Source organism: Manacus candei, unplaced genomic scaffold (assembly GCF_025592945.1).
Source record: "Manacus candei isolate 608988 ecotype Guabito, Panama unplaced genomic scaffold, ASM2559294v1 h1tg000028l, whole genome shotgun sequence".
Classification (NCBI taxonomy): domain Eukaryota; kingdom Metazoa; phylum Chordata; class Aves; order Passeriformes; family Pipridae; genus Manacus; species Manacus candei.
The window spans coordinates 21,911,563-21,928,076 of NW_026138076.1; the positions used below are offsets into that span (position 1 = coordinate 21,911,563).

Here is a 16,514-nt window from a genome sequence, read left to right on the forward strand (position 1 = left end):
TAATAGTAAAAAATTAAATTCCTACAACTGGAGATTTGAAATTCACCTTCATCTTTAAAATGTTCCATGTTTAAGTGTAATTAATGAATTCAAAGCATCAATGAATCTTAATAGATGATCTATGCATATGGAAAAATCCTAATCTAAAACTCAAGAGAAATAAAGTTGCCTAGTTAAACTCTAAATTACTCAGAACACTCCATAGCTGCACTAGCAGTTTAAATCGCATTACTAACAAACTCTCTCCTGTGTCTATAGTCGAACATGTACTTGTGCAGATTTTTGGACTGGATTAGAAGTGTGGAACTTTTCAGCTGTGGGTCTAAAGGTGTAGGTTTGACAAAATAGGCATATAAACAAAACCACAGTATCTATTCAATAATATTTTTTGGTTTTAGGCTGTCTTACGTTCTCTTGGAGTTAATGTCACAAACTGCCCCCTGCTTTATTTGAACAAGTATGATAATCAGGGAAGGAGGAGGCCACTCAATGCATATGCACTGGACTTTTATAAGCACGGTTCCTTGACTGCATTGACAACTGATAACTGGTATGTACTACCATTTAAAAAACTGTTAAACATTACAATATGGTACACAAGTTCATCTTTTTGATTTTAAAGCCTTCTCCCTCCAGACTTTAGGGATGAAACAGCTGTTAAATGTGATTAGTCAAATGTTTTAATAGGAATAAACCAAACTGAAGTCTAATGGCAATGGCTGTAAAATATTATCCGGCTATTCAAAATAGGACCATAAGTGGGAAGTCTTGACTTCAGCAACACGAGTAATTTTGACAGGCTCTTCACGACATTTTTTATTTAATCAAGCCTTTTTTTCACAATGAAAAAGAAGAGTCCCTGAAATGAGGAAGTCCAATGCAATAGACCAGAAGATGGTAACACAGGAGCAGAGAGGTGTCAAAAGCTTGGTCAAATAATATAGAAACAGATTAATGAGTGAATGAATGATCAGTGTCAAAAGACACAGGCATCCAAAACACAAGCTTGGACAAAATTTGTCAGTAATTCAGTATTTGTATTAGTGTTGCTTCAAAACTTCCCTTTCCCTAATTTTTTCTAAGCATTTAGCAACTTGGCCTGATAAATCCATCATACTAGGATTTCTCTTTAAAGAAAACAAAAGCAAAACCAATGTACAACCATACACTAAAAAAACCTCTTTGCCCAAGCTGGCCAACCACTGCCATATGGAATCATATTTTCATGTTTAAGTCTGTGGCACATGCAGTCTTCCTCTCTTCTTTTTGCCTGGATCACTTACACTGCAGTTTTTCCAAAACTGGAGTTTTAATATTTACTTTTAGGTTGTCTTGCCTGTATCTTTTAACACTGATCATTCATTCACTTTAATCTGTTTCTGTATTATTCGACCAATCTTTTGACATCTCTCTGCTCCTGTGTTACCATCTTCTGGACTACTGCATTGGACATCCTCATTTCAGGGACTTCCCTGTTCTTCACTGTGAAGAAAACCTTGATTACATAAAAACCCCCTGAAAGTTCTGACAAGCCAGTCAAACTCTTACACTTGATACAGCTCCTAAAAACTAACCTTTGACACTCTTTCACCTCCTAATTAAGCAATTTATACACTGCATTAGTCTTCTCAGAAGCTAATTTTTTTCTTTATTTTGCTCTTGCCGTTTACAGTCCTGTTGTCCTCTTCAAACTTTTAGAGATGCACTTGCTAAATGTTATGTGTAATTTTCATCATTATTGATTTTGCCTTTGATCCTCACTGGCCTTCTGTAACCTCATTCATTAAATCCATCTCTCTATAAAATGTCTAGATTTCAGTTCCTAATGAAGCCATAACTGTTTTATTTCCAACCCTGGCTCAAAAAAGCTCAACCACAAGCTCCCTCTCTCAGCTCCTCTTATCAAGTATCTTAATTTTGCCGTCATGCTCATAGCCAGTAACTTTTGAGTAAGAGAATACTACCTCACCCCAGGGGTGCTGTTGGGAACTTAGAATATTATCTGCTTTTTTGTAAACTCTTCAAAGCAGATTCTAATCAGAATAATTAGAATACACATTCCATGCACTGTTATGGTTACAATAGGAGAGTTTGGCATTAATGCCACATTATCGAGACACATGGAAATATACCAATTATAGTATCACGTTCTTTGATTCTATCAAGCTGATCTAGTAAAATATGTCCATGCCCATAGCAGGGGAGTTGGGACTATAGAATCTTAGAATGGCCCGAGTTGAAACGGACCTTAAAGATCATCTAGGTCAAATCCCCCTGCTATGGGCAGGGACACCTTCCACTAGACCAGGTTGCTCAAAGCCCTGTCCAATCTGGCCTTGAACACCTCCAGAGATGAGACATCCACAGGTTCTCTGGACAGTCTGTTCCAGTGCCTCACCACCCTCGGATAAAGAATTTCTTCCTAACGTCTAATCGAAACCTACCCTTTTTCAGTTTGAAGCCATTCCCCCTTGTCCTATAACTACAGTTCCTGGCGAACAGTCCCCTTCTGTCTTCCCCGTAGCCCCCCTTCAGATACTGGAAGGTTGCTATGAGGTCTCCATGCGACCTTCTCCAGGCTGCACTGCCCCAATTCTCCCAGGCTGTCTTCACAGGGGAAGTGCTCTAGTCCTCCTATCAATTTCGTGGCCCTCCTCTGGACTTGCTCCAACAGTTCTATTTCCTTCTTATGTTGGGGACCCCAGAGATGGATGCAGTACAGCAGGTGTGGTCTTACAAGAACAGAGCACTAGGGCAGAATCCCCTCCCTTGACCTGCTGGCCACGCTGCTTTTGATGCAGCCCAGGATACGATTGGCTCTCAGGGCTGCGAGCACACATTGGTGGGTCATGTTGAGTTTTCATCAACCATAACCCCCCCAAGTCCTTCTCCGCACGGCAGCCCTCAATCCATTCTCTGCCCAGCTGGGATTTGTGCTTGGGACTGCCCTGACCCAGGTGATCAACTAGATGATCTTTAAAAGTCCCTTCCAGCCCAAACCCTTCTATAATTCTAGTATTTCAACACAATATTGATTAAAAAAAAAAGTGCTATTCTCAATTACTAGAAACTGAGTTTATTGAGTTCCTTTATAGTAATCAGTGGTCCTTTTTGCAAAGTATAGGATCTTCCTCATTGGTAGAAAGCTTACACAATCTCCTGCTCAGTTTAGCCAGCAGGTTCATCTGAAATATAGTGTTCCAGTTTAGCTTGTGACAGGTTTGTTATTCCAATACTTGAAACCATGCTCCAAATATAATATTAATAAATTATCTTTTCTAATATTACTGAGTCTTGTATGTTTAATATAATTATAGAAAATATATTAGCCTCTGCAGCATTATTAAGCTTATATTTTTTCTCCACTGATCCTAATGAACTAATGTCAGTGTTAAGAGGTCATGCAATGTGCTCTCTGCATCCTTACCCAACCCACATAGCTCTGTTTATTAAAGGTGAAACAGTTATAGTGCATATTCATTTGATTATTTCTTTTTATTTCTTCAGGTTAAATGAAGGAGATGCTTACTACGCCCTCAAAGATTTTTCACTCCTCATTAAGTCTGTTGGGTATGATGAACTTGTGCTTTTTAGAATACAATATATATTTCATTTTAAAAGCAACTTAAAATGTAACAATGATATATTTTTTTTTTTAAACCAGAACAAGTCTGAGTGAACTATGTGATGATCCAAATGATAATGTTCTACTGGCATTTAAACAACTGGGCGAAAAATATGAAGAGAAACTGAAGCGTATTACTTAAAAAAACCAAACCCAAAGCAGCAGATATTCTTACCAGAGATAGCAGCCTCTAGGTTAGAAAATTACTAGATCTGAGTTACCAAGTAAAATTTCAGAATAAAGCTTTAGTTAATAATCAGTACTAGTAATAAAAAGTTTACTTTAGGAAGCTAACCTTTACCAATTGACATTTTAGCAGCTCTAATGTCAACTAAGTAATATTTTTAATAAATTACAAACCTAAGTAATTATACATTATCTTTCAGTTGCACTTTTTTTCAGGCAGTGGCATATGTGTTAAGATAGCTCTCAGATATGTACTGAACAAATGTCACAGTTCTGACAGCTGGTGAGATTAGCCTCTCAATAGGACAGTATTAGAAACTTTCAGCACCTTTGTGAAGGATGTTCAGCAATTATAAAAGAAATTGTTCTGTTTTCCAAGGTTTCTATTTAATCATGAATAGTACTATCTTCATGAACCATTATAAAAGCTTTTAAACTGGTCTGCAGTTTTAGTTTACAAAATTTTAAACAGATAGAAGGTTTTATAAGAGAACACGGAAGTTTGATTAATAAAAAGTTCCAACCACATTGCTTCATTTTTCACCTCTTTAAGAGTCAGAAAGATCCAGGACACTTATGGCATACTTGTCGACGGAACAGAGAGATTTCTCTGAACAATTTTTCCTGCACTCTGTAGGCTTTGCTTGCCATGGAAGTGACAAGCATGTATTGTTTATACTTATAGACTGTGTGAAAATATGTGATGTTTATACTTGTTAGCTGTATGTCTAATTATAAGGTTTGAGAACATAATATGTTTATAGTAAGAAAACCTTGAGAACCTAGAGATAAAAGTACACCTGTAGATCTAGGAAAACCCCCTAAAAGCAGATTAATTAGAAAGAGGTTTCTATGCCAAGAATGATTTCAGGTCACCGGGACAGAGCCTCAGATCCAATAAACTGAGAGCACGAGACGCGTGCACAAACTGAGCTATCCAATCATCTTGTTGTGAGCATGTACCCTGAGCAAACTAGACTGTATAAATTTAACTGATTTAAATAATAAATTGGACATTGCTTTGATCACATTGGTCGTGTTGCTATGTCTCTGAGCCTCCCCATTGATACATACTCGTCAAGAAATCTGTGTAATACAAATCACTGAGTTTAGTAAAATATGTTTTCTATCTAATTTTCTTGGTGTTTCATTTTTTTGGGGGGTTGTTTTGGGGGTTTTTTTTTCTGGGAAGAGCAAAGTTTTCAGCAGTATTTTCATACAAATGCTTCAGTTTAACACTACCTTTTCATCTACCTGCAATCTGAAAATATATACACACACACACATATCTATGTTTAGATAACATAGGAAAGTGAGGCTTTGACAACAATCCTCATCGTCATGCAGAATTTCATAGTGACCAAGGGAGTGATGTAAGTTATTCTCTACTGATAATTAGCAGTCATGCACTAAGGACAGCTCTGAATCCCATAGTTTATTTGAATTGGCTCTAGTGTTCATCCAAGATCACTGATTCCCCTGGTCCTGGACAGGACAGGGTGAATTTTTGCAGTAGCCAGGAGGGGGCATGGCTAGGACATGGAGATTATTCTATACCACCTCACATGGAAAAGAAGTAATACTCTAAAAATTTCATAAAGTTTGGGATTAACCCTAGCTCATTAGGAATTTTTTTAGCAGAAAAAAAAACATTTTCTACAACTTTCTGACAAGTTTTATAGATGCCTTATCTGACTCTCTAAAATTGTTCCATTTCTCTCACTTTTATTAGAGTGAGACCAACTTCATCTGTGACACTCTCTGCCATGATCATCTCACTCAGCCTTTGTTTTCCATTTCTCTCCTACACATGCAGAAGAACATGACAAGAATGTCTAGAGACAACAGCAAAGAAATTCTTAGGAGAAAACCGAAATACAGTAATATTTAAGAGATGAACATAAAGAACTAGAAAACTGACAATTAAGAGAATTTTTACCACCTTCCTTACTATAATGCAGACAGAAAGGTAATATTATTCAAGTTTTATAAATACTAGAAATTCCCAGCACATTTAATAAAGGAATGCACTGCCACAGAAAAATTGAGGCCAAGAATTCAACACAAGTAAGGTAAACATTTCCTAGAACAACAATAGTATTTCTAAGTACTATGTCACAGTAAGTATATTAAGTGTTGTAGAGATTTAAACTTAAGTAGTATTTCTCTTATAAAGTTACAGAGATAATGTGCAGATTATTGATTTTTCTAGTTGCCACTGAAAAAGTCTGAAGGAGTATTAAACATTCTGCATTTTGATTTAATACTTGCCAGTTGACATATCTATCTGATGCAAAATTAATTTAAAATCTGGCACTAGCTTTTAGTGAAGAGTGAACAGGAAATAGAGCTTTATCTGAAATAGTACTACTGTCTGTGTATTCCAATAATTAAAGCACCATTATATCTTGGATCCAACAAAAAGCTTAATAAAGTAGAAAAGATGGTTTTTTTATCCTCACTTTACATCATATTTCACAGACTAAAAAGTCAATGAGTTTTGAATCATTAATACACAGAAAGAAGTGCTGTTTTCCCTTTTTCTTGTTGCTACATGGATTTTAAAAGGAAGATTTTGTGTTTTAAAAGCTAGATTCTCCTAATGCTTTCATCAAAACAGCAAATTAATATCTGTCCAAGTATACTCAAGCTGTTGCCAAAAGGAACTGAAAGTGAACTGTGATGTTTCCTTTTCCTAAAGGCAGCATTTCAGAAACATAACTGACACCCTTCTGCAATGTGTAACAAGAACACTGATGTGATGCTTCAATTTCCAAAGTGCAAGAGAAATTATTGAAATTATACTAGAATTTGCACCTTCAATATACATTAAATACATCACAGAAAAGGAAGCAGCCAAAGTGAGATACACAACGCAATTTTCAGTAACGCCTTTAACATCCTTTATTTTCCCTGTGGCTCTCTTCCCTCCCTGCTGTGAGGTGAATGCTATTGGCTGTACTCTACTGCAAGTGCAAGTGCTGCTGTACCCAAAGAGCAATCCTGCTGCTGAGGCTTCACCCAACCTGCTTTCTGGGACACCTCAGCTCTACACCACCCAAACATGCCCCACTTGCACTTCTCAGAAGCTCTGCATCCTTGAAGATGCAGCATTTACGGACATACTTCTGTCTTGATCAAGACATGACATTTTTGGTTGTTGCCTGACTTTGTGATTACGCTACAAATATTGCTTTATTGCACTGTACTTGCTGATACCTCGACTGGCAAGAATCAGGGAGAAGAACAGCTGTAAAATCACTAATATCCCCACCTTTTAAAGTGTTAAGTAGAATTTATTTATTTCTAGTTTATTTAAGTATAGTTATCTTCTATCTCACTCTTTCTTCATGTCTGATTTTCTTCTAGTAGACATTTTGTCTTCTGCAACAGAAAAATATTCTGATGCGTGGTTGGTATCAGTAGAGACACATGTTTGACTTAGCTCCTCAGTGTCAGAATTGCTGTCACTTGGCATTCCTCCTGTCTCATTTACTGCATGCACAGAACCTCCTAAAGATGGATCATTGCATGTGCCAGGAACAGAACACATGGCATTCTGAAACTGTACAGGCTCAAGTTCATCTTCCCTCCTAGGATGCATACAGCCGTTTGCAGCAACAGTTTCTTCATCTTCTACCTTTTTTTCTTGCTTTGTTGTTGCAGTAATTTGAATGGAAGATGTATTCTCATATTCAGCTGGAAGCACAACTGAACATAAAAGCTGACTACAGGAAGCATTATCATCATCAAGCATTTCTGCACTTTCAGCTTTTTTAGCTGAGTTCACAGGAAAGCATGAGCCTTCACATGGATGACTATGACTAGAAGCAGGCTCTGCAGACTCAGAGGATACAGGCTTCCCTAGATTTTCAAGTGTTTTGTCAGGAGATTTGCTCTTCTCCTTTTCCATTTTTTCAGTTCTGTTCCCAGAAAAAACCACAGAAGTAGTCGGTGATTCGGAGGTATTTTTGACAATACCTCCAAATGAAAATACTGATGAAGATAATGGAACGTTACTTTTGAAGGGAAATGCACAATTATTGGTGAGAAGGGGTGATTCAGAGACATCATTCACCCCAGCAGCAGTATTGGTTTCTGAAGTAACGCAAGTTACAGTTGTGCTGGATTCTGAGGCATGAGATCTTTGTTCCCATAAGACAGATGCTTTCTGTGTACCATATTCTGCAGTTTCCTTTGCACAAAGTGTTTTTTCTTTCATGGGAGATAACATTTTTTTGTCAGATGGCTTCTCAGACTGGTTAAGAAACGATGATGGTGGTAAAACCTTAAATGAATTACTGACTTCTGATCGTACAAACCAATCTCTTTCTGAATTGCCAAAGGGAAACAAAATGTATGGCTTTGTGCTTTCTGCTGAGTCTAAATTAGGACTGGCTGAAGAATCACAAACTGTGGTTTTGGTTTCACGACCACGTTTATCCCGGTTATCAGTTTTATCCACATTATCACATTTCCCTAGATAAAACTGAGGGAAAGCACATTTCCTGTCTTGCTTTCTAAAGGAAAATAGACCTCTATCTTTAATAAATCTCGGTAATGAGTTGTTAGTTGCACTGAAAGTAAAAGGTACACCAGAAAGTCTCTCTGCAGAAATATCTAGAGATTCTGAACTTGCAGCAGTAACAGCTACTGTTGCTGCTGGTTTTACACCTGATGAAGTGCTACAATTTGTGTCCATTTCGTTGAAAACAGTAACTGAGGATGGTTGTAACTTTTCTTTAACTAACAAGTCTTTAGAGTTCTCTGAGTCTTGAGTGGTTACTTCCTGGGAATTTCCCTCATGAAACAATTGTAAGTCACCATTTGTTTCAGAAAAGTTTGTATTTGTGGATGGGATGCTTCCAAGAAAATTTCTTTTGTCAAAGCGGCCTGCTCTTCGCAGGGTTGCCATTTTTATTTTATCTGTGTTACTTGCTTTGGTAGGTGAAGATACAAAAGGAGTTCCTGAGGACTTATCCTTCCAGGCCTCAGCAGTTAAAAATTTATATTTTTTATTTGCAGGTAAATTTTGTGTCTTGAACAAATTGTTGAGTTTCTGAAGTTCCATATAGTATTTGTAACGTAACTCCTACAATGACAGCAAAAAAATCCCATTATCTAAAATGGCATTTGTGGATTCAGAGGTTATAAAACTCACATATGATCCTAAGACTGAAGAAAAGTTTTCATATATTCTATAGCATTTATGATGTATTTTTCCATTGCTACTGGAAAGCAACAGAACACAAGTCATTACAGAAAAAAGTTCTTTAAAAACAACTGAACAAAATACACAAGGAATCCTGATGACAACGTAGGTTTTGAAACACGACAGTATAGGAAACTGTATTTAAAGTCACTATCAGAATCAGAAATAGCTAAAAATACTAGCTTAGATATTAAGTGACAACTTCTCATGAAAAACAGCCATCTGAAATCAATTTGGGTGGTGGGGTTTTTGTTATTATATGAAACTGCATTCTTAATGGCAACAGAAAATAGATGTTCTCCAAAATAATATAGCAAAAGAAAAGTAATTCTATATTTAAAGGACCTAAGCAACTTTTTTTAAGCATTCCAGCATCTGCCACTCGTATTCTCAGAACATGTGTAATGTGATTTGCTGCCAGCCATGCTTCACTAACTGAAGCTAGAATTACTCTGTACAGAACAATACTCAGCCAACCAAATGGAACTGTTACTAAGTGAAAAAAATCTAATTGTGTAACTACATCATTGGAAACCGAACAAAAAAGAGACTGGATTCAGTTTTATGTCAAATTATACAGCTTTAGAAGACAGAATTCTATTATCTTCAGAAAACAGAACACTGGCAGATGACCTTCTCTTCATATAAGCATAGGGAAGCTTATTTGGATTAGAAAGTTACAGATGTGACTCAAAAAGCCATACTAAAATATAAAAGTAAGTATTTGAAGCCAGTAGTAAGATTTAAGTTCCAGCCTTCTGAAGACAAAAAAAAAAAAAGTAAAATCCTGACAGCTTTAATACTTAGTCAGATTTCATTCTAGAATTGGAAGGTAACTTTCTACCAAGAAAAGCTTTTAAAACAGTTTTCAGTTATTTAGAAAGTTGCATCATAACATATAGTAACTCAGCCATACTTACAACAGATGTGCAATCATACCTCATGACTCAGATTTTGAAATGCTGACATTTGTGATATCGACATAAAACGAGTAGCGATCTTGCTACCGTCTGCTTCATCCTGTCCCGCCACAGGCTGAAAAATGTTTTGCAGCAGGCATTATATTCCATTTTGATAAGCCAGAACAGATGATATAGTAGTGTTGTAGACTACATAGTCAATAACTTACAAGAAATGTGTTTGGTATATTCTTCTGGTCCTGACACTGCTTCGTGATATCTTTAAACAGTGAGTTCTCATTTCCTTCATATGGTAATCCTATTAGAAAGAACACAGGAATACTATGGAGAGTGTATTAAATATGGAAAACACAGAAAGGCTCCTGTGTACCTAAATACTGATTCCAATTAAGAACAAGAGTATATTGCCCTAAACGAGACCCTAGTCATTGTTGAAACTTCTGTGATATGAAGCCAGAGGCCTGTGTAAGCAGTTTTCCAAATGTCTGGAGAGGCCCAATCCAACACTTTCTCTTGTGAGGTAAAACCATTTAATCCGAGCATAGCCAACATGCACATTACACTACAACAAATATCCATCTAGTTCAGCAACACACTTCTGACAGCAGCGATACTGGTTGTATATGAAAATTATACTTCCCCCAGATTCCAAAAATACAGCCTAGGAACTTTCTAAAGAAAACACATTTATAAACTCATTGAGGGCTTTTAAATGCATTTTATCATCCATTTAATTTGCCCTGATGCTTTCTGAACACTCGCATGCTTTTGCCATGCAGATTGTTCATTAGGAACTGATTCCACAAGTTGCAGGTTTCTAGAGTGACCTCCCAAATCTTGTCTCCATTAAGTCCTTCTTCCCTACCTTTAACAATGCCTACATTAACAGGTGTTAACTCCAAAGCTATGATTTCATTAACCACAGATTTGATATCCATCTTCTTTGGCATACACACTGGTGGTCTTTCCCAGCTGGATGCTATATTCATCACGTCAAGCTGAGTTTTCATTCTGAAAAAGGAAAAAAAACTAACTAATTTACAACACTTAGTGTTTACATGCCAGCTAAACTACATCTGTCCCAAATCTTCGTTCACGAAGCCTAGCCATGAAACTACATCTGCCTAATATAAAAAAAATATTTTCAAAAAGAAATCACCAAGAGGGAGAAGAAAACAGAAAAATTAAGTCTCCGATAAAATGTCAAGTCCCTCACATTTTTTTTCTTAAAACTTATTACTTGATGATTCATTCGAATTAGGTTCCATACTCAATGAAAATTGTAAGTAGTAGTGTCTGTGGTTCAGCAAAAGGATTACCCTTCTACACTTTTCTTAGTGTACTTTCCCTGAATCTAAATTATACTCCTTCTTCAGAGGGCATTGCTAATGTTAGTCTGAAACACAATGTATTTTAAAGAACTCCATTTCCAATATTCTTTCTTAAACTCAAGTTAAAAAGTTATAAAAAACGTAATTAAGAATCTTTAGAAAGAAATCACAGGGTATGTGCACTAAAAGCACAAAAACAAAGGCACTACAAAATCTCCACACACACACTTACAGTTAAAAGATTTCTGTAAAAGCTCAAGCATGCTTTGGTGTTCCTGAGTTTAAATAAGATACCTAAAAATATCCAATCACCAAGTATTAATGAATTTCTATATTCGCTTTTTGTCAGGTAGCCAATTCAAAAGCTTGATTATCTCTGATCCCTGTAGTCAATTATTAAAATTCTTGATGCACTTTCAATAATTTGGAATACAGAACATCCAAAAATCTTAAAGTATTATGTCTTAATTGTTCAAAACTATTTTCATTTTAAATCGCTTATCTGATGATATCCAAAGTAACTGTTTTTTTAGTTTTTAATGTAAAATATCTAAAATAACACTACAGAAAGCAAAACATGAAAAAAATTAAAATATACCTTGTATTCAAGCCACAGGCAACCTATAAATAAAACAAGAATTTGTAAGATAGAGTTTTCATCCAACTGTCAAAAGAAGGTTATTGCTTTATCAAAATACATGAGAGACTGAATTGCCTGTCTTCATATCATGAAACTATAGGAAATAAACTTGTTAAAATATTAAAAACAAAACAAAAAAACCACAATACCAATAACAAAACAAACAAGTAAACAAAAACCACCACCCCCAAACCATTCAAATGTTAAAAAGCCTAGGAGGATGGTTTATCTTGTAATATTCTGCGTTAAAGAAAAAAAGAACTCCTTTGGAGCCAAATGAAGGGATTTAAATCATGATCCATATGGTTACCTAATCCACTTCAGATGTTCAGATATTTATAAGTATTCAAATGAAAGTCTATTTTGTATTTCTTGATGAGGAAAGCATCTGCTATGTGCTCTCAATATGCTATTACACTATTTAAAAAGCTGTCTTTTAGTTTTAAATCAGGCAGATAAAGGCAGTAAGAAGTGCACTGTACCGTAATCAAGTGGCACTTCCAAAGAACAGGTAATGGAAAGTAAAAAAACTGACTGGATTATAGCTGCTTTCCTATAAAAACCTGGTAATCTTGCTGTAATGAATCTTTAAAGAAAAACAATGTATTGTTATGGAGGGCAGGCCGGGAGGTGCTAAGTTAAAGAGGAAGAGAACAAACAGCAGGAAGAGGAAGAAAATGAACAGGAGGAATGGGAGGAAGAAGGTCAGAAGGGTAAGAAGGAACCAAAGGCAAAAGTGGAGGAGGAACAGAAGGCACAGTTCCATTGAACACTATGATGAAGACTTTCAGGGTCTTCCATACGTAAGTGTACATACTATGTAGGCACAGCATATGCCAGAAGTATCAAAGCTTAGCTTTGAAAAGCCTGATTTACCTCTATTGCACACGTTGGTGGGCAGGCTTAAGTATCAGTATAATCACCTTAGCTCAGGTATCTCAACACAGTACTCCACAGTGCAGCACAGACAAGTTAAAAGTTCTGCCTCAAATCTTTCCCCAGAAAGCATTTTTAGTATCTTAGAAGTTTAAAAATGCAATGGAGGTGCTTAATACACTAAGTATTTGAAAACAAATATGAAAAATAAAGAAATATGAGACAACTTTGAAGGCAGTACTAGTAAATAACTCTTCATCCAGCACTAAGGCAGCTTACTTTCACAGCTGGTACCATAACACAGCAAGTGTTACAGCAACAACTGTACAGTCAACTTTAATTTCATTTGTTAGTGAAGAAAAAAAAGTGTCTACTGAATACACTAAAAATCACCACTGATAAGCTGAAAAGAAAGCTTTTTCAAACTTTTCTAAAAATTAAGAGTGTTGTTATAAATAAAGTATAAAGAGTTAAATAATTTTAGTCTATTTTTTATTTATCAAATTTGTTTTCCCTGATTGAGTCATAATCATAACCTACAATATAGCAGGCTCTATTTGAGTTCATTATACAAGTGACATCAAATAGAAACAAAAGGCCATCACCTCCAGGAAACGCTGAGGATCACACTCATGGACAAGCTTTTCACAATCCTTCAAAAAATTCTCAATGGTCTTCTTGTGAGTTTCTTTCATTTTCTTCCAAATCTGAAATTCTTTCTCTTTTTTACCTCTTTGATTTTCAACATCTTCTAGTAACTGCTGTTTTTTCATTTCTAGAGTTTTGAAAATTTCTCCAAATTTCAGCTCAATTATCTCCACATCGTTGTTCAGCATCATCTAGAAGTGCAAGAATATAGGAACAGACGCAAATGCAGTAGCAGTGTATATTGACTTCTCTAAGTAAGTTCAGAGGACATCTATGCCACAAGAAGGACCTGATGCTCTATGTTACGATTAAGCTATCATGAGAAGAGAAACAAAGACACACACACACATAATATGCAGCATCTCTAACTCACATCCGTATCATTTGGTCGTTTTGAGATCTCATTCATCAGCTTCTCATTTATTATTCTCATTTGTTTCAGAGTGCTGAAGAAGGTTAACTGAAAGACAATTGAAACACTTTATTATGAGTTTATCCATTCCACAAATACATTTCAGTCTTTACCTAGAATCAGATCATGAAAAACAGAGCTACTGGAGAGGGCCCAGTGGAGGGCCACAAAGATGATAAGGGGTCTGGAGCACGTCTCTTATGAGGAGGGATCGCATGAGCTGGGCCTGTTTAGTCTGGAGAAGACAAGACTGAGAGGGGATCTCATTAATGAATATAAATATCTCACACCTGGGTGCCAAGAGGATAGTGCCAGACTCTTTTCACTGGTGCCCAGCAACAGAACAAGGATCAACAGCCATAAACTAGAACATGGAAAGTTCTCAATGTGAGGAAGAACTTCTTTACACTGAGGGTGGTAGAATACTGGAACAGGCTGCCCAGGGAGGTTGTGGAGCCTCCACTCTCTGGAGACATTCAAACCCCACCTGGACACATTCCTGTGTCACCTGCTCTAGGTGACCCTCCCTTGGCAGGGGAGTTGGGTCCCTCCCAACCCTAACTATTCTGTGATATTTTGTACAACGTATTAAACAAAGGTCGCAATTCAAAATATCACTTAAAACATTTAATGCTTTCCTGGATCAGTACACAAACTTTCTTTTGCTCTTTCTCAAAGTAATGTTCTTAGGCTTACCTACAATGCGTACTGCTGAAACAGCTGCTTTATACTTAAAATATTGTTTTACTCAACCTTTTTTTAACCTCCCTTCACACACATCTATCACAATGTAAGTTTTAATTCCAGTTTGACAACAAACTGAGTGATAGTAATTTTTTTTTTATACCTCACATCAAAAAAATAGAAAGCTGTTCACAACCAAGATATCTTGTTTTAAACTAACATTATCACAGATTTTTTTGCTACAGTATCACTAAATTTTATGTAGGATGTCTAGCACAAAGGCTGTTTTCCCCTGGTTTCCTGATTGACACGCAATTGGTGATGGGAAAGGTAGGAGAAAAATCACTGTAAAAGCAACTTTTGTCTTAAAGAACAGTCAGTGCTGTACTTAGTACTTTTCATTCACTACCATGTAGTTGTTTCAATTACTCTACAACAGAACTGATGTATGACATGCCAACCTGCACCCAGTTTGAACAGGGCACGAAGAGCTCATCCTATCCTAATATTTTGGCAAAAATCACAACCACTACAACCAGCCAACCAAGCATTAGGCCAGGCAATTGCTTCCTTCATGCAAACTGGAAGGCATCTTGGTTTTACATTTATCTAATTATTACTCACCCAAACTATCTATTCCTAAATATGTAATTATCTATGACCCAAATTACTAAGGCAGCTCAGAGAACCTATAAACAAAACATCAGTAGGTGGATTTTGGTGGTGTTAGTAAGACTGGCATCTTCCTGAACTTGGAACAACTGGATCCAGACATGCAATAAACTCTTAGCATCAGTGTTTTTTCGGCAAAGTCTCTATATGAAAAAAAACCCAACCCACTACAAACCAAAGCAACGACAAAAAAACGAAACCAAAACAAAAACTCTCCAGGTGCTTCGGTAAACTGGGTTCAGATCTGTTCATACTGTAATACTGCCTGGTCCCCTGTGTGGTGGACGCAGTGTGACGGCAGCAGGGGAAGGCACACCCCGGCAGACACGAACAACTCCTGCCTCTGGCTCGAACCAGCACAATCCCTCCGCCTCTCTCCTGACCACCACACTGCGGTTTTCCCTGCGTTTCTGAGTAAACACAACCCGTGACTGGTGGAATCCCCAGCGGACAGCCCGACTTCCCAGTCGGGCCCCTGGCGCGAAGGGGACGCCCCAGGCTTACTTTTTCTTCCTGGTACACCGTGTCTATGAGGTTGACGGAGTGGAAGATGCCCTGGTGCTCCTCGGAGACGCACTGCCCGCACCCCGCCTGCCGGCACATGCGGCAGTAGAGCTGCACCGGCCGGTTCGGGTGTTTGTGGCAGCTTCCCCCGAGCGCCAGCGGGGACAGCAGGTCGGACCCCGGCCTCGGCCCCGGCGCCGCCTCCCCGGTCTTGGCGGCGCAAGCCGCGCCGGACCGGTAGAGCTTGACCACCTCTGCCAGGGTGGTGTTGACGGGCAGGGCGGCGACGCCGCCGCGGGGCAGCAGGCACAGCTTCCTGCACAGCGGGCACGGCACTCGGGCGCAGGGCGGGCCCGGCCCCGGCGCCCCCCGGCCCGGGCGGGCCTGCTCCGGGCCCCGCTGCAGCTGCCGCAGGCGGGCGGCCTCGGCCGAGGCCAGGCACTCCAGCACGCAGCCCCGGCAGAAGTTGTGCGAGCACAGCGGCAGCGTCACCGGCTCCTCCAGCAGCGACAGGCACACGGCGCACGTCAGGCTCGCCTCCATCGGCGGCGGTGAGGAGCCGGGCGGTCGCCGCTCCTGCTGCTGCTCTGGGCCTGACTCGTCCCGCTGCCCCGCCGCTTCCAGCTCGGCGACACCGAGGGGCTGCGGCCGCGGCCGAGCAGCCCGAAAGCCCCCGAACACGGCGCCTTCAGCGCCGCTTCCAGCCGGCAACTCCCGAAGGAGCGACACCCGCCCGCAGAGGGCGGGGCGAGGAGAGGCGCGTTGGCGATAGGCGGAGGCCTGAGATTGACGTCGCTGCTGTCC

The 16,514-nt window shown here is 38.7% G+C and overlaps 2 protein-coding genes across 2 annotated transcripts in view; one reads left to right on the plus strand and one right to left on the minus strand.

Annotated features, from left to right (window-relative positions):
- Positions 1-3,810, plus strand: part of LOC127472249 (probable ATP-dependent RNA helicase DDX60) — a 42,036-nt gene extending 38,226 nt beyond the window's left edge. Inside the window, exons 36-38 of the mRNA XM_051790141.1 lie at positions 399-550; positions 3,508-3,570; positions 3,665-3,810. Of these exons, the coding sequence (XP_051646101.1) occupies positions 399-550; positions 3,508-3,570; positions 3,665-3,767 (318 nt within the window). The 3' untranslated portion in view covers positions 3,768-3,810. The remainder of the gene's footprint in view (positions 1-398; positions 551-3,507; positions 3,571-3,664) is intronic.
- A 1,174-nt stretch (positions 3,811-4,984) lies between these two features.
- LOC127472252 (uncharacterized) lies at positions 4,985-16,492 on the minus strand. Its single transcript, XM_051790166.1, has 8 exons — positions 15,711-16,492; positions 13,812-13,898; positions 13,396-13,629; positions 11,873-11,895; positions 10,809-10,954; positions 10,153-10,241; positions 9,963-10,058; positions 4,985-8,903 (listed from the first exon to the last, which is right to left on the minus strand). Exons 1-8 carry the CDS (start codon positions 16,251-16,253, stop codon positions 7,149-7,151), a joined length of 2,973 nt encoding a protein of 990 aa, XP_051646126.1. The 5' UTR covers positions 16,254-16,492; the 3' UTR covers positions 4,985-7,148.
- Between the last annotated feature and the right edge of the window lie 22 nt (positions 16,493-16,514).